Consider the following 19664-nt stretch of genomic DNA (forward strand, 5'->3'; position numbering starts at 1 on the left):
CAAGCCGGCCATCCTGTGACTCAGAAGATATTTTCTGATCTGACCTCCGCGTGTGAGTCCCGCCTAATCCTCCCTCAGGTGGCAGGCGGATTAACCCTTCCGAGACTTCGTGGGTGAGATAGCGAGTGTGCCAGGGGAAGGGATTGTGAGAGAGCCTGGTGTTCCACGTGTGGCTGTTAGTTTTACTGGTCTGGTCCTTGAGGTCCAGATGCCTGCTGTGCCCTATTGCCGATGGGCGGGAGCCACAGGAGGCCAGGGACTTGTGTGCTCACTGGAGCTGCAAGGGGACCCACCTACCCGTCTCCCTCTGGGGGCGCCAACCTTTTTTTCTTAATTAAACTTTTTCGAGATAATCGTGGATTCTTGTCCAGCTGTAAGCAATAACAGAGCTGCCCCACGTTCTCGTTCCTCAGTTTCCCCCAGTGGTGGCATCTCACACAGAGAACAATATGTAATTATCTTCACTTAATCCCAGAAGCCCCGTCCCCATCAGCAGCCCCCCGCCCCCACTCGCCAGCTCCTGACAACCACTCACCCGCTTCCTCTCTCTAGACGTGCCTGTTCTGGACGTTTCACGTCAGTGGAATCACACGCCGTGTGGCCTTGTGTGTCTGGCTTCTCTCACTGAGCGTCATGTGTTCAAGGTCTATCCACGTCGGGACGAGTATCAGCATCTCCCCGCTTTTCACGGCCGAGTGATACTCCCTTATAAGGGTTGTGGGGTCCTAGGCCCTGGGGAGGCATTCCTTTGGCCTTCATGCAGGGAGTGGGGGTGACCTCAAATGAACTGGTGTGGCCATAATAGTGACCCCTTGCTGGAAGTAGAAACAGGTGGAATTCTCAGCAGCACAGAAAGTATTGGCTTTCTAGGTCCTGGGGTCAAGTCTGTGCCCGCCCTTTGGTGGCAGGGCCGCCTGGCGAGTTCTCCCAGTCAGAGGGGCCTCATCAGTCCTGTGCAGACCCCTTCCCCATCACGGCCTTGGCCTTGGCCTCAGGCTGGGGCAGTCTATGGCAATAGAGCATTCTTTCTGTTGAGGGCAAGAAAGTCCCGGGGTGAGTTTTAGATCATTGTGTCTCCCTGAAGATCTCCAGAGTAGGGTTGCTCTGCACGTATAGTGGGGTGCTCTGGGGGCTGGGCACCTCAGACTGTCACCGTCGGGCTAGTTTTTGTTAAAGCAACTGAAGCTTCCTGGTCCAGCCTCCTTTGGTTTTAGCTCTGTCCCTGAGGCTCCAGGTGGCACCTGTCCTCTTGTGGTCAGCTAAGCCGCTCTCCATACTCCCCCTCCTACGGCACCCCATGCCTGGCCCCAAACCTGAAACTGTTCTGTCAGTCCCAGAGGTGGAACGGGGTACGCGAGGGGACAGCGGCTGGCAGGACTAGCGCGAGCCACACACGTGACTTTAGTATGTTTAGTAGCCACGTTAGAAGGTCAAAAAACTGTCGTTTCAATGTGGAATTAAAAAATTGTGAACAAGAGATTTAATTTTCTTTGGTGTGTGCTCTAAGTGTGAAATCGGTGTGTGTTTCGCTCCCACGGCACAGCTTTGTCCAAGTGTAGTAAGTGTCCTGTAGCCCTGGGTGGCCCACGGCTGCCAGGCTGCCATTCATGAGAACCCACGGCTGGGCAGGGTGGCCCTTGGAGCGGGAGTGGTGGGGGCTGCAGGTCCTGGGGTCAGGGGGTGTGTAGATGGGCCCTGCCCTCCCACACGGACTCATTTGTCATGTCGCACGGCCTTTGCCATTGGTCGTGGATGGTGCTGAGCGGTTTGAGTGGTGGTGGCTGGGGCCCTGTGGCCCAGTGAGAGCTAAGCCTAAGCCGGCGGTCCCCAGCCTTTGTGGCAGCAGGGACTGGTGTTCCCATGAGACTCTTAATGCCTGATGACCTGAGGTGGAGCTGAGGCTGTGATGCCAGCGCTGGGGAGCAGCAGCAAATATAGACGAAGCTTCTCCAGCCCACCCCGCTCTCCTCCTGCTGTGCGGACTAGTTCCCAACAGGCCAGGACCGGTATCAGTCCACGGCCTTGGGGGTTGGAGACCCCTGAGCTAAGCCCTCGGTCCTGGTGAGTCACTGGTGCCCTCTCTCTCAGCATCTTCTGCCTGAGCAGAAGACATTCCCGATGCTGGGGAATCTGGGGGAGGGCTGGGCCAGCCCAGCGACAGCACCGGCTCGGCACCCTCTGCCCGCCAGCAGCACAGCTGCCTGTCCCTGTCTCCTTTCGCAGTGTGACATCATGCAGGACCATGTAGCGTAGTTCTTAAACTAGGGCACTCAAAAGCAGTGAATTGGCGAACTTGACTTTTCTGCAGGTCCTGGAAGCATGTTCACCATAGTTGATGGGGCTGGCTTGCCTCACTATCCCTTCTCGCCCGTTCTGCCCCCTGTCCTGGACGGCAGGTCCAGTGCCCTGGTGTCCGCTGCTGTGTGGACACGGGTGCCGTGAGCCGGGGGGTCGTCTCCACCGGGCGGATCCCCTCCTGGGTGGGAACGTGACCGTGGAGGTCCGGCAGGAGGACCGGGACAAACGGGAAGGCTTGCCAGCACAGGCACGTTCCCACAGGGTCCAGCGTGTGGTCAAGGGAGCCGCACACTGGGGCCACGTGACCGCGTGAGCCGCGATTCCAGAAGCAGCACCGTCGGAGTCCAGCTCCAGGGCGTCCTGCCCGCAGGCCTCCGTGGGGACGGGCTGTGCCCACTTGCCGACTAGTGATCCAGGCACCTGTGCTTTCCTCCTGCCCGGCGCCCCGCAAACCGGCCTCTTCGCTGGCCAGCCGTGGCCTACCCGACCCACCATCGCTGCCTCAATGGCCAGGCCTCTCGTCCGCAGACCTGACCCCTCAGTGACCGCCCTGCATCTCTTTGGTACCCACTCTGCCCGCCCGTCCTCCGGCCATCTTCCGGGTGTTTTTTGCTCTTATTTGGACGCGGGGCCTCTCTTCTGGTTCCTGAGCTAGCTAAGGTGCCGTTGTGATTGCTACCTGAGTCGGCCATGTAAGCCATAAACTGTAGACTAGTCACTGAAGATGAGGGCGAGGGCCAGGGCGGGTGTGGGGCGGGCACTTGCAGGCGCCCCGCCCCTGCGCGCCCTCTGACTTTCCTCATGGAGTTTTCTGGAGCATCTTGAGTTTGCACCACCTCCTGGTTCACTCCTCCAGCCAGATCTCTGCTCATCGATGCCCCTACCATACACAGCCAGGGAGACCGGCCGCCCCGGGCAGGCGCCCTGCCTTTGAGGTCTAGTCTTCTCCTTTTTTCCTTCTCACGTTTTAAAATTGTCCACACGTCACTTTTCTTGTCCACTGCAATCCCCATGTCACAGTGTCCGCCCTTGTGCCCTCTCTGGCCCAGCTGGTCCCACTGTGTCCATGAACCATCTGGGAGTGGGCCTCCCACGCAGTGGCCACTCATGTGAGGGCCAGCAACGGCCCGTCCTGAGTCCATGCGGTCAGTACCGGGAGCCATTCTGCTCTACTTGCTTTGGATTTGGGGACCAAATGTGGGAAGTGGCCCAGTACCCCCATCCCTGGGGCTCCAGAGTGGAGTGGAGCCACCAGGGGAAAAGGCTGCACCCCAAAAGCAGAAGTGTGTGCCCTCGCTGCAAGACAGTCTGTGCAGCCCGCTGGGGGCCGAGGACGGGGTGGCCGAGCCCAGAGTAGTCCCTGATCACTTGGGGGTTCATAGCCACTTCCCCTACTTCCCCGGGAGCCCGAGGAGCGTGCTTCTCCTGCCTTCCAGCAAGAGCTGCGCCGGCAGAGTGGGGGCCTTGGGCACTCGGACCACATGCGGGTTCCGGGCGCAGACCTACTGAGTCTTACACTGTGGGGCCACAGGCACCTGCTCTCAGCAGCCCCGCAAGAGTTCTGATGCTTGTCACCATAGGAGACCCTGCCCTCCGCTGTGCATGGTTCCACAGGTGAGGGTATGCCTTGCGGGTCATTTCCTGTTGCCAGTGGCGGTGAGGGGAGGGGTTGGTGGTGGATTCACTGCCAGCAGGGTTGGCGCCCCCGTGGCCCCCTGCATGTGCCCCTCTATCGGCCTCTCGTCTCTGCCTCTGGCCCACCTTACCCTCTGGGCACATGCACGCTGGAAGTTGTGTAGACTCAGGACGGACTGGATGTGAGTGCTTAAAACGAAGGACGTGTGCCCTCTGGTCTGGACTCTTCGGGAGGTGGGGGGCAAGCTGGCAGCAGGCTGGAGCCGCTTCCCGACCTGCAGTGGACCTCAAGTTCTTGGTACTTACTGTTCTGAGGTTTGTTCTGGGAAGGAGGGAACCGGGCACCTGCTGACTGTGACAGCAACCCCCCCACCCCGCAGCCCTCCGCACCCCTCCACGTGCCATCGAGCCTGGCTGCACCGAGCACCTGAGGGCAGCCTGGAAGAGCAAGCCACCGGCCTCTCACGCTCACTGAGCTGGGGAGGTGAGTGGTACCGGAAGGGACAGTTTGGCGTGATGATGGCCTCCTGTGCAGCATTCAGTTTAAGACAGAGCAGTCGCACTTAACTCTGGACGTTTTCACGTGGTCCCTGAGTGGGGGACCTGGGGAATTCTGGGTACTCACTGCCTTGTTGTCCCAGTTGCCAGCGTTCCACCAGATTTTGATGGGAAGAGATTCTCTCAGTCACAGGTGCCTGGTGCAAGTGGTGACAAGAGCGTGGGCCAGTCTCTGACGCAGCAGAAAGGATTTCCCGCTGTGCCGTGCAGGCCCGGGGACTCCCGCTGTGCGGGAGGAGGTGCGAGGGTGGCCCTGGGCAACCAGACGGGGCCAGGCCCTAAATCCAGCGTTCTTCAGGGCTGCTCCCGTCTGACCTTTACTGGCGGCTTCTGCGCTCTGGCCTGCGAAGGCCAGTGGAGCAAGAATGGGCCACGGCCACGAGGTCACGAGCCGTCTGACTGACAGTGACCAGGGCTTCGGAAGTGACATCTGTTATTTAAGATTGCAGGTGGAAACTGGCTGGTCCCGGGCTGGGTCACTCTCACAGCCCGGGAGGCGCTCCCGTTGACTTTCTTCTCCCTTCCTTTTGGTCTAAAAGCCGGGACAGTGCGAGTTGTCCCGTCACAGCCGAGACGAAAGTCCGGCACCTGCGCCCATCTGGGCTGCAGCTGTGCGCCAGGACAGTTACTGCGGGCCCGGGGCCAGTGGGGCCGCCAGCTGCATTGCACTCTGGCGCTTGTGAGTCACGCTGCAGTGGATGGGACGCGTGCCCTCGCCCCGCCCCGCCGTGGCCGCTCAGCGGAGCTCCAGTAGCAGCTGCCCCGGTCCTGAGTGACCTGCAGGCATTCCGAACACCAGACGGCTGCTTTTCCCTTCCCTGAAGAAGTAAGGCTTTGCACGGGAAGCCGCAGGGCGTGTGGTTCCACTTATGGGCAATGTCCAGATCAGGCACTTCCAGAGACAGGAAGTGGGGAGGGGCATGGGGAGGACTGCTGATTGGGATGGAACTTCTTTTTGGAGTGGCGGAAGGTTCTGGAACTAGTGCGGTTGTTGCACATCTCAGAAAGTAGTAAAAACCACTGAACTGTGGACTCGGAACAGGTGAGCTCTGCCCCATCTGAATCGCATCTCAGTAGAGCTCGTATTTAGAACAAGGCGTAGGACTCGGGGTGCTGTTGCTGACGGCTGCAATACACCAGGAACCGCTCCAGGTCCCTGCCCGTGGTCACTGTCCTCTTGCAAAGCGGTAGAAATGGCGGCCTGGGCTGAGAGGCATTGTCACCATCACAGAGCAGCTGATAGCCGGCCTCTGTGCTGGTGCCCTGGCTGCAGGCTTGTCTTCTTCCTGGTTCTGTGAAGTTTGGGTTAGCTGCCTGGTCACAGAGCAGCTGATAGCCGGCCTCTGTGCTGGTCCCCTGGCTGCAGGCTTGTCCTCTTCTGGTGCATGTCCTCTTCCTGGTTCTGTGAAGTTTGGGTTAGCTGCCTGCCGAGATGCCGGCAAAAGGCCTGGAACGCCCCTGACCTTCCTCTGCAGGAAGAAGCCATGGCGAGCCCCCACGCAGTGGGCGCAGTGCTGGCCCGGTGGCTTGGTTGTCTGTGGAGGATGATCCTTTGCTTTCCTGGTGGCTGTTACTGGTGTTTCCCATTTTACAGACAGAGAAACAGAGGCCCGGGAGTTCTGTAACTCAGCCAGGGCTGTGGCATCCGAGCTGCGGGGCGCCAGGACAGGCGCCAGCGGGCACTGCGCGTGGGGGAGGGGAGAGTCGAGGCATACACTCCCACTGGCCCCTTGCCCACCACCTGCTGGCGGGGAAGCGCCACGGGCGCAGACCCTGCCCTAGGTCAGCATGTCATGTGGGCGGGGATCCCAGATGGCACCCCAGTGCCACAGCAGGGCGTGGGAGCTCTGTGGGCCGGCGCTGCAGTGCCTGCTGCCTCTGGTCCCCGGGCCCTGCGGTGGCCAACCTGGACTGCTCGGTCCGCTCTAAACCCTGTCCCTCTGTTTTTCAGGACAAACACCACGATGCTGCTCACGAAATCATCGAGACCATCAGGTGAGTGTGGCGTTGCCGGTGGGCCTGGCCCAGGGCGGCCGCTCCTGTGTTCTAGTACTCCCCGTCAGCATCTCGAGAAAACTCGGAGAAGTGGATGCGAGAGCTCGGCTGGAGAAGTCCAGGCCACCTGTGTGCCTGGACGGAGTCCTCTGAGCCTTGGCTTCCGGTGGAAGGGGGTGGACGCCTGAGCCGCAGCATTCTCCAGGGCGCCCAGGCCAAGTGCAGGGTGTGTCAGCTGACGACCTTGCCAGCAGCAGGAGGAAGGCGCTCTCTAGTCCTCGTGCTGTCTGGGCCGACCGGGGGATCTGCGCTCGGCACCCTCTGGTTGGGACCTCGCCCTGGTTCCCGCCGAGCTGCGTGTGCGCGTGCGACCCTGGTGTCGCTGTGTTGTCTCTTCAGATCCCTGACCACGTGGGCCCCACGCCAGGACGTTCGCACCAGCCCATAGGGCTGCGGTGGGGCAGCTGTGGCGCCCGTGCAGGAGCCAGGATGGGTGGCCCAGGCCCTGGTGGCCTCCCCCCGCCCTGCAACCCCAGCTGCTATGGCTTGCCGTCACGCTGCGCAGGGCCCTGCAGGACCGCTTTGCTTAGGGAGTGAAGTGCTCATGCGAGTCTCGCAGGTGGGCCCGGCCCACGCCATGTTCGGATTTGGGGGTCTGCTTTTTTCCTAGCAGAGTCCATAAACCGCTCAGTTGGTGGAGCAGTGTTACTGGTTGCTGAGTGTGATTTATTCACTTTTAAAGAGGCTGCTGGCTGGGGGCAGGGTCGCGGTCTGAGCGGGCAGCCTGGCTCGCACCCCCTCCCTCGCCCCCCAGGGAGCTCCGGGCGGTGGGCCTCCCGACACATTCTCCTCTACGCTGCGGGGTGCTCCTGCTGCAGCGTGGGGCTCGGGGCCTGTTGCAGCTGTCGCGCTGGCACTCTGGTCTCCCAGGCCGGCAGCGGCCTTAGGACGACCCCACCTCCCTCCCTCGTCCCCACGGATGAGTTCTGTTCACTGGCGGAGACAGGCGGTCACCTCACTTTGGTCCTTCCACCGTTTGCGGTGGAGAACCTCCACCGTGCAGAGGTGGATGGGGTGTGACAAGCAGCGTAGCCGTCACCCAGCCCTGTCATCACCAGCTCGTGGCCGCTCCCGTTCCACGCGAGCCTCCACTCGTGACCCTCTTCCCTTGCCAGCATTCCCTGGAGGCCAGCTGAGCGCGGCTCAGGTACAGACGTGCCGAGCGTGTGCCGCAGACGTCCCTCTCCCGCGTTCCTCGTGTCGCCCGTGCTCTGTCCCCCTCGGTCCTGGCCCCCTCCTCTGCTTTCTGCCACTGCGGGCACTGGGCGTCTCATAGAGTCCGGCCTCCGCGGGGCCGTGCAGCGGGCAGCAGGCGCGGTTGGAGAGCCTGCGTGTGCGTGCCGGTGCCGGGGCGGCCCCATGTAGAGGGACATAGTTCCTTCTACTGTCCACCGGGCGCCGGCTGCGTCTGGCTGTTTTTTGACTTTGGACCGCCTGCTGGGGGCTCTTCCAGTTTGTCCCCAGCCCGACTCGCCCCGCCGGTTCTGGGCTTGGCCTCCCTGTCGGGGACCACAGGCGCGCTGCTGTCGTCCTGACTCCCCAGGCCGCCTGTGGTACCGGCCGCGTGTCTGGGGAGCTGCGCGAACCCTGCCCGTCTTTCCGTACCCTGGCGCGGGTGCAGCCGCTGCAGTCACACGCTGCCGTGAGGAGCGGGGTCCCTCGCGCACCTCCTTCCTTGATGGTCGGTCGTCTGCGCCACGTCCAGGAAACCTTTGCCTCCCAAGGTGCAGACGCTCATCCGTTTTCCTCCAGAAGCTCTGTGGTTTTGGCTTTTACGTTCAAGTTTAAGATCAGTTGTGAGTTCGTTTTGGTTTATGTCAGGCGGGGGTTTATGATTCTGGGGGTTTATGATTTGTTTTGCTCCCCACCTGCTGCTCAGCTGCTGCAGCCTGGTCTGTGGGACTATTCTCCCCCATCAAGCTGGTTTACCTGCTCGCGCTGGGTCTGCGAGCCTCGGTCCAGGGCCACCCTCTCCTGGCGATCGCAGGTCTGTAGTGAGTCCCGAAAGAAGAAGCGAAGCCCTGCAACTGTGCCGCTACCATTTAAGGGTGTTGAGCTGTCCCCAGTTCGCCACCTGCGAGTCAGTTTTAGGATCAGCCTTGTCTGTTTCTCCCAAAAAGCCTTGCAGGAAGCCTTGCGGGGTCTTTCGTAGAGATGGCTTTGAGTTTAACAAGGGTGAGCCTCGTGTCCCGTAACCCTTGTTTGTCGAAGTCCTTGGCACGCTGTTTGTCATCACTTGCCTTTTATTCTCTGTGCAATCTACAGTGATGACTACTTTCCATGCCTTTTTCGAGGCTGTACTGGGACCCAAGAAGGCTTATGCCTTGGGGTTGGCCGGTGCGTGTCTGCGTTAACCTGCAGGTTCTTCCTCCCTGTCCTTTCTCTTGCCATGTGTCTGTTGAAGAAACCGCATTGTCATGGGGTAGTTAACGCTTCAAGCATAATTCTCTTCTGTTTTTAGTCTCGTGCTGCTTTTCAGTAGCCTGGTTTCCTTTGCCCCGTAACGTGAGAATCCACGTGGCCCCCCCAGCCATCGCTGTTGGAACCGGAAGCCTCGTAAAGTCTGTGTGCTCATAGCCTCACCGAAAACTTGATAGCATCCCCTCGAGGCCGTTCCTCCCTTCTCTTTCCCACTGTGACTTGGGCGATGAGGATGTTTTCTCTTTGTGTTTGGGAGTGAACGGTGTTTAAGAAAGTGGGGGAGGATTGTGTCCTCGTCCTCATCGTCCTCATCGTAGTTTCTGCTTTCGGATTTCAGATGGGTCTGCGAGGAAATTCCGGACCTCAAGCTCGCCATGGAGAACTACGTCCTCATTGACTACGACACCAAAAGGTAAACTGGCTCTTGCCCGGCCGCTTGTCCCCCGGGCCGGGATGCTGCCGGGGACGCAGCTGCCAGGAGCCTCTGCAGTGCCGCGGGCCGCCCTGCCAGGGTCCACCGTAGGCTCTGCCGGGTTATTTTGGTAGATGTTTATCAAATGTTGGCAGAGGCTGGCTGAGTGAGGACCTAATCGAGAACGCCACACAGCGGAGATGCGAGTCGGTCTGCGTAAATCGCCCAACTTAGTAGTCGCTGTTTTCACAGCCGGTGACCCCGGAGCCGGCCTGGCCTGCAGCCCCGGCCCAGCCTGTCCCGGTGCAGGTCACAGGTCGCATATCGCACTGACTGTGTGCCTAGCCCTTTGGCCGTGACTGTCTGGCAGTTTCCTGCAGCACAGCCTGATCTCAGAGCAGAGTCCTGTGGGTGGAGCAGGGCGAGGCCGGCTCTGGAATGCCCGCCTGGAATGTTTTTGTTTTCCTTTGACAAAGAAGGACTGCATTCCTGGCTCCTGCCCAGCTGGGCGCTTGGAGGGGCTTGCGATGGCCCTGCTGCCTCCCAGAAGGTGCTGTCATCTGTGGGCGCAGGTAGCTCGCTCTGACAGAGGACACGGCCGGAGGAGCCCGGAAGCTGCCTGGCGCGCCTGACTGGGTGTCACTTTTGCGTTTGGGGCCCTCGACCTGAGGGTTGGCGTCTCCTACCTCAGTCAGCCCCTGCCTGACCTGTGCCCTCGCCTCCTGCCCCTCTTCCACCTAAGAGCCATCACCGCTGTTGGAGGGGGAGGGGATTGTACTCTCCTTGTCCGGGCGTGGCCAGAAGCCGAGGGCCACCATAAGGTCCTCTTGTCCTTGGGGTGAGGGCACACCAGTTGACCTGCCATCCAAGAAAGCTGTGACCTTGTCACGTGGGCACTGCGCTTAATCGAATCCATTACTTTTGTTAGCTGGAAAAGTGCCCGTCAACTCAGAGTGGACCTGGGGCCGAGGGCAAGGGCTGGGCGAGCGGCAGAGGTGCAGGTGGGGGGGTGGGGTAGCCTGTGTCCTGTCATTCAGGGGGCATGTCCCAGGGAGGAAGCGCCTTGCTGCCGTATGCATGGGCAGTGTCGAGGATCCCCCAGGGACACACCCTTCACACAACACAAACACTTGGTGTAGGCCCCCTCTCAGCCCTGGGGACGTTCTGCCCAGGTCCTCTGTGGGGGGCTGTCCTGGGCACTGTGGGCTGTGGGGCAGCAACCCTGGCCCCACCCACTCGATGCCAGGAGCACCCCCAATTGTGACAACCACAGGCATCCCCAGACACTGCCCAGTGTCCCCTGGGGAGAGAACTGCCCCAGGTGAGCACCCCGTTAGCACCTGAAATAAAATCAGTCACGTTTGGGAGAATGTAGCTTCGTGTAAAAACTCCCCAAACTCTCTGATTAGATGTCTAAACACGTATTGCTTGTATCTGAATGTCCTGGAAACCTGTGATATCTTCGCAAGCAGAAGCAGTGCCCACATGAGGGACGTTCCCCCGCTTTCTTCTGCATCAAGGTGTCGGGCGTGGGCCAGCAGCACCAGGCGCTGCCCCTCTGCCTGCATCAGGGCTGGGTGGGGCCTGTGGGACCCAGCCAGGGAAGGGGGGCCTGGGAGCCCGCCTGGCCAGCTGGGGAGTGAATGCACAGGCTGGGTCTTGCCTACCTGTGACGCCCCAGGAATGGCCATGTGAACCCCTTTTGTGACCTTAGGCCTGCCAGGCACATTGTTGACCTTGGGCTTGGCCTGTGAGCACACGGTGCAGCCTCGCAGCCATGACCACAGCAGCCCGACACTCTTGGCCTGGTCTTGCCCATGTCGGGTGCTCCTCGATGCCCTGTGACCCCTGCCCAACCCCTAGCCTCTTGCCCATGTGCTGTCTCCCAGTGGCCTTTTCTGAGCTTGGCAGTGAGCAGCATCGTCCCTTTGCCTTTTTCAGCTTTGAAAGCATGCAGAGGCTTTGTGACAAGTACAACCGGGCCATCGACAGCATTCACCAGCTGGTAGGTGGCCTCGTCTCCATACCCCAGGCCTTTCCCCTCATCTGGGCCCCACCGCCGTTCATGTCACCTGATTCCAGGGGTGGGCAAGGCCCAGGGGCGCTGGCTCTCTCTGTGGTTCTGGGCCCATTGCTTCTCCCACACAAGTTTTCAGGGTGGCGGGCCATTCTGAAGTCAGGGTTCCGAGGTCCCTGGACTCACAGCCCCCCTTGTCTGGTGAGGTGTAAGCACTGTGTGCACTGCAGGCCTTGATGCTCGCCAGAACTCACACCCATGCACACACACTTGTTCACACATACTCAAAGTCTCACACAGTCACACATACACGTGTTCTTATACACAATCGCATGTACACACACTATATGCACATGCTCACATATCAGCTCTCACACACGTATACAGATGTTGTCAGATATGTAGACATTAGCATACACACATATACAGACACATGTATACAGACTTAATGTATGCACACGTACAGCTGTGTACAGCTGCACTCACACATACACACTGGCATACACGTGCACTTATATATGCACACACATACACACTAGTATAGACACGTATATAGCTCTACTCACGTGCACACTCACATATACAGATGCACTTACGAGTAAGCACTCGCATAAAGATGCACATGTACACACGTACACGTAAACAGATATACTCGTGCACATTCACATATACACACATGCACACAGATGCACTCACGTGCACATGGACACACACATACACACTCACATGCACACAGACGCATTCATGTGCACACACTTGCACCCACTTGTACACAGATGCACTTACATGCACACTCACACATGCTCACATGCACAGACGCATACACACATGTACATCTGCACAGACACGTGCACACACTTGCACCCACACGTACGTAGGTGCACTCGACGAGCACACACTCGCACCACACACAAAACTCTTTCGATAGGGGGCAGTGGCCAGGTTTCAGGGGAGGTCTGGCGGCCGTCCCTGTGACACCCGGCGCCTCCCCACTGTGCGCAGTGGAAGGGCACCACGCAGCCCATGAAGCTGAACACGCGGCCGTCGAACGGACTCCTGCGGCACATCCTGCAGCAGGTGTACAACCACTCGGTGACGGACCCTGAGAAGCTCAACAACTACGAGCCCTTCTCCCCGGAGGTGTACGGGGAGACCTCCTTTGACCTGGTCGCGCAGATGATCGACGAGATCAAGATGACCGAGGACGACCTGTTCGTGGACCTGGGCAGTGGTGAGTGAGGGGCAGGCGGCCTGGCCACGGTCCCGTGCACACTACACCTCCGAGAAGGGCCGGGGGCGTGGGCATCGCCCAGGGAGGGTACTGCTCCCTCCTGCCCCTCGGCCCTGGCTGTGAGCCACCTGCCGGCCCCATCTCAGGAGGCCCCGCGAGTCCTTGCTCTCCTTCTCAAAGCCCGGGGGTCCCGCACTCCCCAGCCCCAACAGCCCTCACCTCTGTTGTGGGCCGTCCTCCTGTACCAGAGTGGAGGCTCCTGGGGCCAGGGCCTGTCGCAGGACATCCATGGGGGCCTGGCGGGTGTGCGCGAGTGAGCTTTCCAGAATGAGTCAACATCGGCTGATTGATCCCCGAAGGGCTGGCCCGATCTGGGCACAGACAGGGCTGATTACGTGGCTGTCTCTCACACGCCAGACGGCTCCCCTGGAAACCCTGTTCACAGCCCTTCTCTGGGCCGTCTTTGCTATCCTTGTGATCCCATTTCCACATGAGGACCCCACACTCAGACTTGAAGCTCCTGTCTCAAACAGGCACGAGTGGCTTGGGCACTCAGGGACCAGAAGACTTCTTCAGTGGCATCATCTTAGTTTGGACCTTTTTAAGCACACGATTCATTTTGATTAGAGCGCACATGGTCCGGAAGTTGGTTCCCAAAGGGCTGTGTGATTCACCTCCCCTCGTCGAAAGGCGATGCTCATTGGAAGGCGCCAGCCTCCGCCCCCGCGGGGACCCTCCCAGCTCTGGCCGAAGGCCTGCCTGTATCCTGGCTTCCTAAGCAATGCGCTTGTTTTTACGATTCGAGTATATCCTCAAAATGGAAAGGCGAGGGGCGCCTGGCGCGTTGTCTGCACCGCAGAGCACCCTCACGTGGGGAGAGGTTGCGACTGAGGCCCCCGGACCCAGTGCTGGCAGGCCCTCTGCTAGGACCCAGATGCGGGTCTGTCGGCGTGCGTGGCCTTTGTGTTAGGCTGTGCAGCCATGTTCCATGGCAGCGGTTAGGAGACCCTGTCTGTTTTGTGGGCGGCTCTCCTGCCACCTCCTGCCACCTCCAGCCCCGCATCGAACCCCAGTCAGCGACAGGCATTGATGGCGTGTCGAAGGCAGTCTCAGATTTGGTTGGTCCTGGTGGGTGGGAGCCTTCCCCAGGCGTCCCGGAGTCCCACAGAGCTGTCAGGACGGGCCATGCCGCATCTGGCTGGAGACAAAGGTGATCCCAGTCAGAGCCGAATTGCGCCAGCTGTCCCCAGAGCAGGCCTGGTTCATGGCCCGGGTTGTTGAGTGTCCTCAGCACCTTGCCAGCACCAGCACCTCTGGCTGGCGGGGACCGGGACCTCTGCTTGGCCTGCCTGCTTGGCGAGGGCCTCCTGTGTGGTGGTGCTGCGTCTGTGACAGCACCCTCTGTCTCTCTCTCTCTCTGAAGGAGTGGGCCAGGTCGTGCTGCAGGTCGCCGCGGCCACCAACTGCAAACATCACTACGGCGTCGAGAAAGCTGATATCCCAGCCAAGTATGCGGAGGTGAGTGGTTCTGGGGACGTGGACGTATGTCTGTGTCTCTTTCATGCTGGCGGGGGGTGTGCTGGGATGGAGAGAGGGAGGAGCGTCCAGGCTCCTTGGTGTGGCACGTGCATGTGGGGCCCCGCTCGGTGTGTTTCCGTCCCTCCAGATGCTGCAGCCTCATTGCCCCCAGGGCGGGTTGGCTGGCATCACTGTCCTGCCAGTGCCCACTTGGGTTGGGGGTAAGTGGGATCTGGGCAGTGGAAGCATCTGAGCAGCGTCTTGTCTCCTTGGAGCATATTGTTTATGGGTCATATCCTGGTGGCCTCGGTTTCCTGGAAGTCGGAACCATTGTCGGCCCCACAGCGTGCTCCCTGGGGCTCCAGAATCCTCCCGGGGTGGGTGCTCACAGGGTTGTGCGGGGTGGGGGGCAGAGGGGAGCCGCAGGTGGCCACCAGAGTGCATGGAGTGGCCTCCACCGCCTCACTTCTTACCGGCTGTCCGATTCTGCCCCTTGCAGACCATGGACCGCGAGTTCAGGAAGTGGATGAAATGGTACGGAAAAAAGCATGCAGAATACACAGTGAGTGCCATCGCTCCGTGCCCCGCGGCTAACGGGTGCCTGTGCTCCCTTCCCCCGGACCCGCCGTCCCTCTCCTCCCTTGGGACCCCGGCTCATCCCCACTGGGCCTGGGCTGAGCCGGCCATACAGCGTCTTGGGAAGAAGCTCACTCCGGGCCCTTGGGTGGGGCAGTCGGCCTCAGCGGAAGTCCCCGCTTCCATCTCTTTTCCACCCTTGCTTGGTTGCACTTGTCCCGCTCTCTTGGGCCGCTTGGGGGCCTAGCTCCTGCTCCACGCTCTCAGAACAGGCGGCCACCGTGGCGCCTGTCCTTCTCAGCTCTCGGCTACCCCGGGTTGTCTGCTCGCCCGCCCTGGGTCCCCAGGCATCTGACAGCTGTCAGGAGGTCTTGGGCCTTTTTTGGCAGCAGGTTCTCTTTTGGAGTCATGCATGCAGTGCAGCTGCAGCTGGTGCACTGGGTGGCAGGCTGTGGAGGAGACGGCCGCTCCCTGTCCGCTGGCCGGCCAGTGGCATCCTTCTCTTGCTGCTTCCCAGCAGCATGGGACCAGCCACCGGCCCCGTTCCATGTGCGGCTGGGCTGGGCAGCGCCTGTGCCTCACAGTCTTCGCTACTCAGCCCGGCCTCGGGCGCTGGTCTCTCACTGCTCCTCCTGCCTAGGGCGACGTCTGTGTCCCGAGACGTGTTCCCACACGCCAGACTCCCTACGACTCTCTGCCAGGGTTTTTCCTGTCGCCTGTGGACACGCAGCTGCTGTGCAGTCTCCTCCCAGCTGGCGGGGGTCTAAAAGCGACGCGTCCTTCTCACCTGGGGTCATTGCCTGCCACAGGCCCACTGTTTGAGGCCCAGACCCTCAGATTCCACCTGGTTCCACCAGCTGGTCCTGTGCCTGCTCCATACCGAAAATCTTTCCTGGCTGGTCAAGCCTCTCTGTCCCTGTGGTCACCAGCCTGTGACAGGTCATCCTATGGGGTGGTGGCAGTCAAGCTGGAGCCATTCTTGATGGTGTGAGGGAATGGACTAGATCACAGAGTTGCAGGCCGGGGACTGACTAGGGGTGTGCGGGGTGAGGGGGACCTCCCGTCCTCGGGCCACCTCGGGCTCTTCTCTCCACGGTCGGGCTTCCGGTGGTGCGTTTAAGTCATTGCCAAACCTGAGGTCACCTGGGGTGACTCAGTGTCCTGTGGGAGTTTCATAGTGTCGTGTCCACATTTACGTGTGCTGGTTTAATTTTGCGAAGAGGCTAAGGTCTGTGTCTTGATTCATTTCTTTGTTCATGGAGGTCACGTTGCTCCAGCAGCATTTGTGGCAAAAACCTCGCCCCCTTCATCAGAGATGGGTTGGCCACGTCTGTGTGGGTGTTTCTGGCCCCTGCTGGCCCCTCGCTGCATGTGTCTGCTCTCACCAGCATGCTGTCGGGTGGCTGTGGCTCGCAGCTGGGCAGTGTCAGGTGTCGAACTTGTGCTTGAACTTCAGTGCCGTGTTGCTCGTTCTGGGCCTTTGGCCTCCATGTAAACTTGAGGATCCGTGTGTTCACATCGTAAAGTAACTCGCTGGGGTCTGACTGGGGTCTTACTGGATCTGAAGGTCGAGTCGGGAAGAAGCGACATCCTGACGGTGTTGAATCTTTCTATCCACGGACGAGGGGTATCTCTCCATTCACCTAGTTCTGCGACTTCTTTCATCGGAGTTTTGTAGTTTTTCTTATGTCGATCCTGTATGCGTCTTGTTAGATTTATACCTAAGTATTTTTTTGTTAATGCCATTAAAAGTGGTATCGGTTTATCGATTTCAAATTCTGCTTGTCGCTGGTTTCTAGGAAAGCAATTGACCTTTGCTTGTTAATATACATTTTGCATGTTAGCATACGACATTGTTTTTGTGTTTCGTATCCTTGCCGTAGTTATGCGTTAGTTCCACTTTTTTTGTTGATTCTTCGAGGTGTTTTACATAGTTAGCTGTGTCATCTACAAAACTGGTTTTACCGTTTTCTTTCTGAGCTGTCGACTTGTGATTTTCTTTTCTTGCCTTATTGCGTGTGCCAGGATTTGCAGTATGGTGTTGAACAGCAGTGGAGAGAGAGGCTGCTGTGCCTGGTTTCTCGTGTGAGTGGGAAGCTTCCCGTTTCTCACTGCGGAGCGTGCCGCTTGCTGTAGATGTTTTATGGATGTTCTTCCCCAAGTTGATGAGTTCTCCCCTTTAATCTTATTTTGCTAAGAATCGTTACCGTGAAGGGCTGTGAGATTTTGTTAAACGCCTTTTCTGCGTTTAACAAAAGAGCACGTGGGTGTCCCTTTGTGGCCTGTTGACGTGATGGAGTGTGCACGTTGAGCTCCCCAGAGTGAGTCCCTCTGGCTCATGATATATGTCCTTACACGTCGCTGGGTTTCCGGTTCGTTCCTATTTTGTTGAGGGCCTTTGCATCTGTGTCTGTGCGGGGTCCCAGTCTGTAGCTTCCCTCTCTTGCATGTCCGGTTCTGGTGCCGGGTGATGCCGGCCTTATGCGGGGTGTGGACGTGCCCCCGTCCTCCCGCTCCTCCCGACCCGGTCCTCCATGCTCAGGGCGCAGGCCTGCTCCCCTTCCCCTTGTCTTGGTGGAATGTCTTCTGGAATGTTCTCCCTTCAGTGAAGGGTGACCTCTCCTGTTCCTCCCACATCTTAAGTTCTCTGGCATTTGTCCTGGAAGCTGACCAGGCAGTGAGTCCGGCTTCCGTTCCCAGGAAGCTGCTTCCCTCCCGGTCGCTGTGTCCACTGGCTGACAGTGCCCAGATGGCTGACCATTTCCTCAGACTTCACGCCTTCCTAAAGCACAGGTTTTTAAGTTCAAGAACTACTTTCTGCTCCGGTGAGCGAGCCCACGCAGCCTCCAGCGCTGTGTGCGGACTGCGGTTGGCAGGGCCTGTGGGGCCTCCGCCTTGGCCCTGGGCGTCCTTTCTCCTTCTTCCTCCTGTCACCACTGGGTGGCAGCACCAGCTCAGTGGGTGTTTGGGGGTCAGTGCCGCGTCTGAACTGGGTGCTGCATCAGCGGGCACATAGGAGGGCTCCCCTCGTGGAAACTACCCTATTCTGTGGGTCTCGTGGGGTTTCGGGTGCTCATTAGCCCTGCGTGGCCCCTGTGGAGTGCTGGGGAGCAGGATTTGGCCAAAAGGACACTGGGTCTCGGCCCTGGCGGGGGTCTGGAACAAGCCGGCCGCCTCACGAGCAGTCCGTGCCGCTGGCGTTCTCGCACCTGTGTCCGGAGCTCATCCTGTCTGACGCAGCAGCCCTGCTCCTGGAGGGGCCGTGAGTCTGCCTGCCCGCCGAGCGCCGGGGCCTTGGGAGCAGCTCTCTGTGGCTTTGGCTAGGCGCCTGGTTGGCAGGCGGAGCCCCGCCTCCTGTTACTCAAGGACCCGGAGAACCGGCCAACAGGAACCTAAAAATAGCCTGGCCCGGCGTGCTTCTCAGGCCCCAGAGCCTGCTTCTTGTGGCTCAGGATCCCCCGTGGCCGCCGCCTCCTATCCTGCTTCTCGCGGGCAGAGACACCACCCAGCCAGGCATGGCCATCTCTGCCCCTGCCGCGTCCCCGCCCTTCCGCCCCGCAGTGCCAGGCCCCTCCGGCCTCCCACGTCTCTGCCCAGTGGAGCCCCGTCTCCTCCTTCGATTTGGCCTTTCCCACGCCTTAAGGGACCCCTCTGCCCAGGAGACACTCCATCCAGCTCCCCGCCCCAGCTGACATCCAGGCCTCTGGAGTCCCCACAGCACCTCGGCTGTCCCCTCGCGGTGGAGCCCTTGGCTGCTGGTCATAGGCCTGGCACAGAGCAGGTTTCATGTGTCCAGAGTGTGGTGCCTCGGGCAGCTGTGGCCCCATGGACTTGCCACATGGGGAGGGTGACCAGACGCCGTGGACCTGCCTGCGGCCTTCAGGCTAAGTGTCTTGGGATCTCCCCTAACACAGGCTCCACGTTAGGATAGCCTGGTCTGCTGACAGGCCGACCCCCGGGTGCAGAGCCCGCGTGGGCCTGGCCGACGCTGGGATGCTGGCCCTTCCTCTCAGGAAGCCGGCGGGGCCACGTGCAGTCCAGACGCGTGGGCGCCCTTCACCCTGGGCTGCCGCGGGGGTCCCTGGGGTCAGGCCGTCCTGCCCAGTGGCGTCTGTGGCCTGTGGCTGCCCCAGGCAGGTTGGCAAGACGGCAGCCTGGGGGCCCCTATCAGTGGCCCTTGCCCACCTGCTTTGAGTGGGGCCGGCCTCGGCCTCCCACAGGAGTGGATGGCCCACGCAGGCCGTGCTCTTTCCTGGATGCGAGAGCACGCATGTCGCATGCAGGTGGGTGGTGGCCCCCAAGAGCCCTGGGTCGGGGACACGCCTGCCCCGCCCGAGTCTAGACCCTGGACCTGCCCGTGGGCTCCCCATGGGAAGAGTGATGTGCGTGCTGGGGCTCCCCCATCTGCCCTTTCCCAGAGGCGCTGCTCCATGGTGCGAGAGGCAGGAGGAGCAGTCACGGGGTCCTGGGGGGACAGGAAGGGGGACTATGCACATCTTTCTGGCCACTGTCGACACAGCCACCTTGGCCAGGCCCTGTTCTTGCATGGGCATGGCCTGGAGCCGACGATGGTACGTGGGCGGGCGGAGGCGGACTGTGGACGTCTCCAAGCCCCAAGTACGAAATCATCCACATAGGTCCCCAGGACTGCCCATGTGCGGCTTCGCGGAGGGGACCCCAAGACTCAGTAGCGGCGGCCCCCATGGCTGTGGTCGCTGTGGACATGGGACAGAGTGAGATGAGCCAAGGGCAGGGGCGGGGGGCGCGCCGGGGGCCCAGGCACAGCTCCCAGAGTCCTCTCCCGGTGGGGTCACCGAGACACGTTTCGTTCCCCCCAGACAAGACGTTACACACTGTGAGGTGTGGTCCCCAGGGGCCTCACGGAGACCGAGCACCAGGGGTCCCACTGGGGGCTAGTCACGTGGGTGCCTCTGCCCGGCTCT

At 60.3% G+C, this 19664-nt stretch overlaps 1 protein-coding gene across 1 annotated transcript in view; it reads left to right on the top strand.

Moving 5' to 3' along the window:
• The first annotated feature begins 4856 nt into the window (after window positions 1–4856).
• The window catches only part of DOT1L (DOT1 like histone lysine methyltransferase), a 39297-nt gene continuing 24489 nt past the window's right edge, over window positions 4857–19664 (top strand). Inside the window, 7 exon segments of the mRNA XM_025042710.1 lie at window positions 4857–4914; window positions 5967–6486; window positions 9305–9379; window positions 11321–11384; window positions 12399–12627; window positions 14051–14145; window positions 14645–14707. Of these exon segments, the coding sequence (XP_024898478.1) occupies window positions 4857–4914; window positions 5967–6486; window positions 9305–9379; window positions 11321–11384; window positions 12399–12627; window positions 14051–14145; window positions 14645–14707 (1104 nt within the window).

This window comes from Pteropus alecto, unplaced genomic scaffold, assembly GCF_000325575.1.
Source record: "Pteropus alecto unplaced genomic scaffold, ASM32557v1 scaffold30, whole genome shotgun sequence".
Lineage (NCBI taxonomy): Eukaryota > Metazoa > Chordata > Mammalia > Chiroptera > Pteropodidae > Pteropus > Pteropus alecto.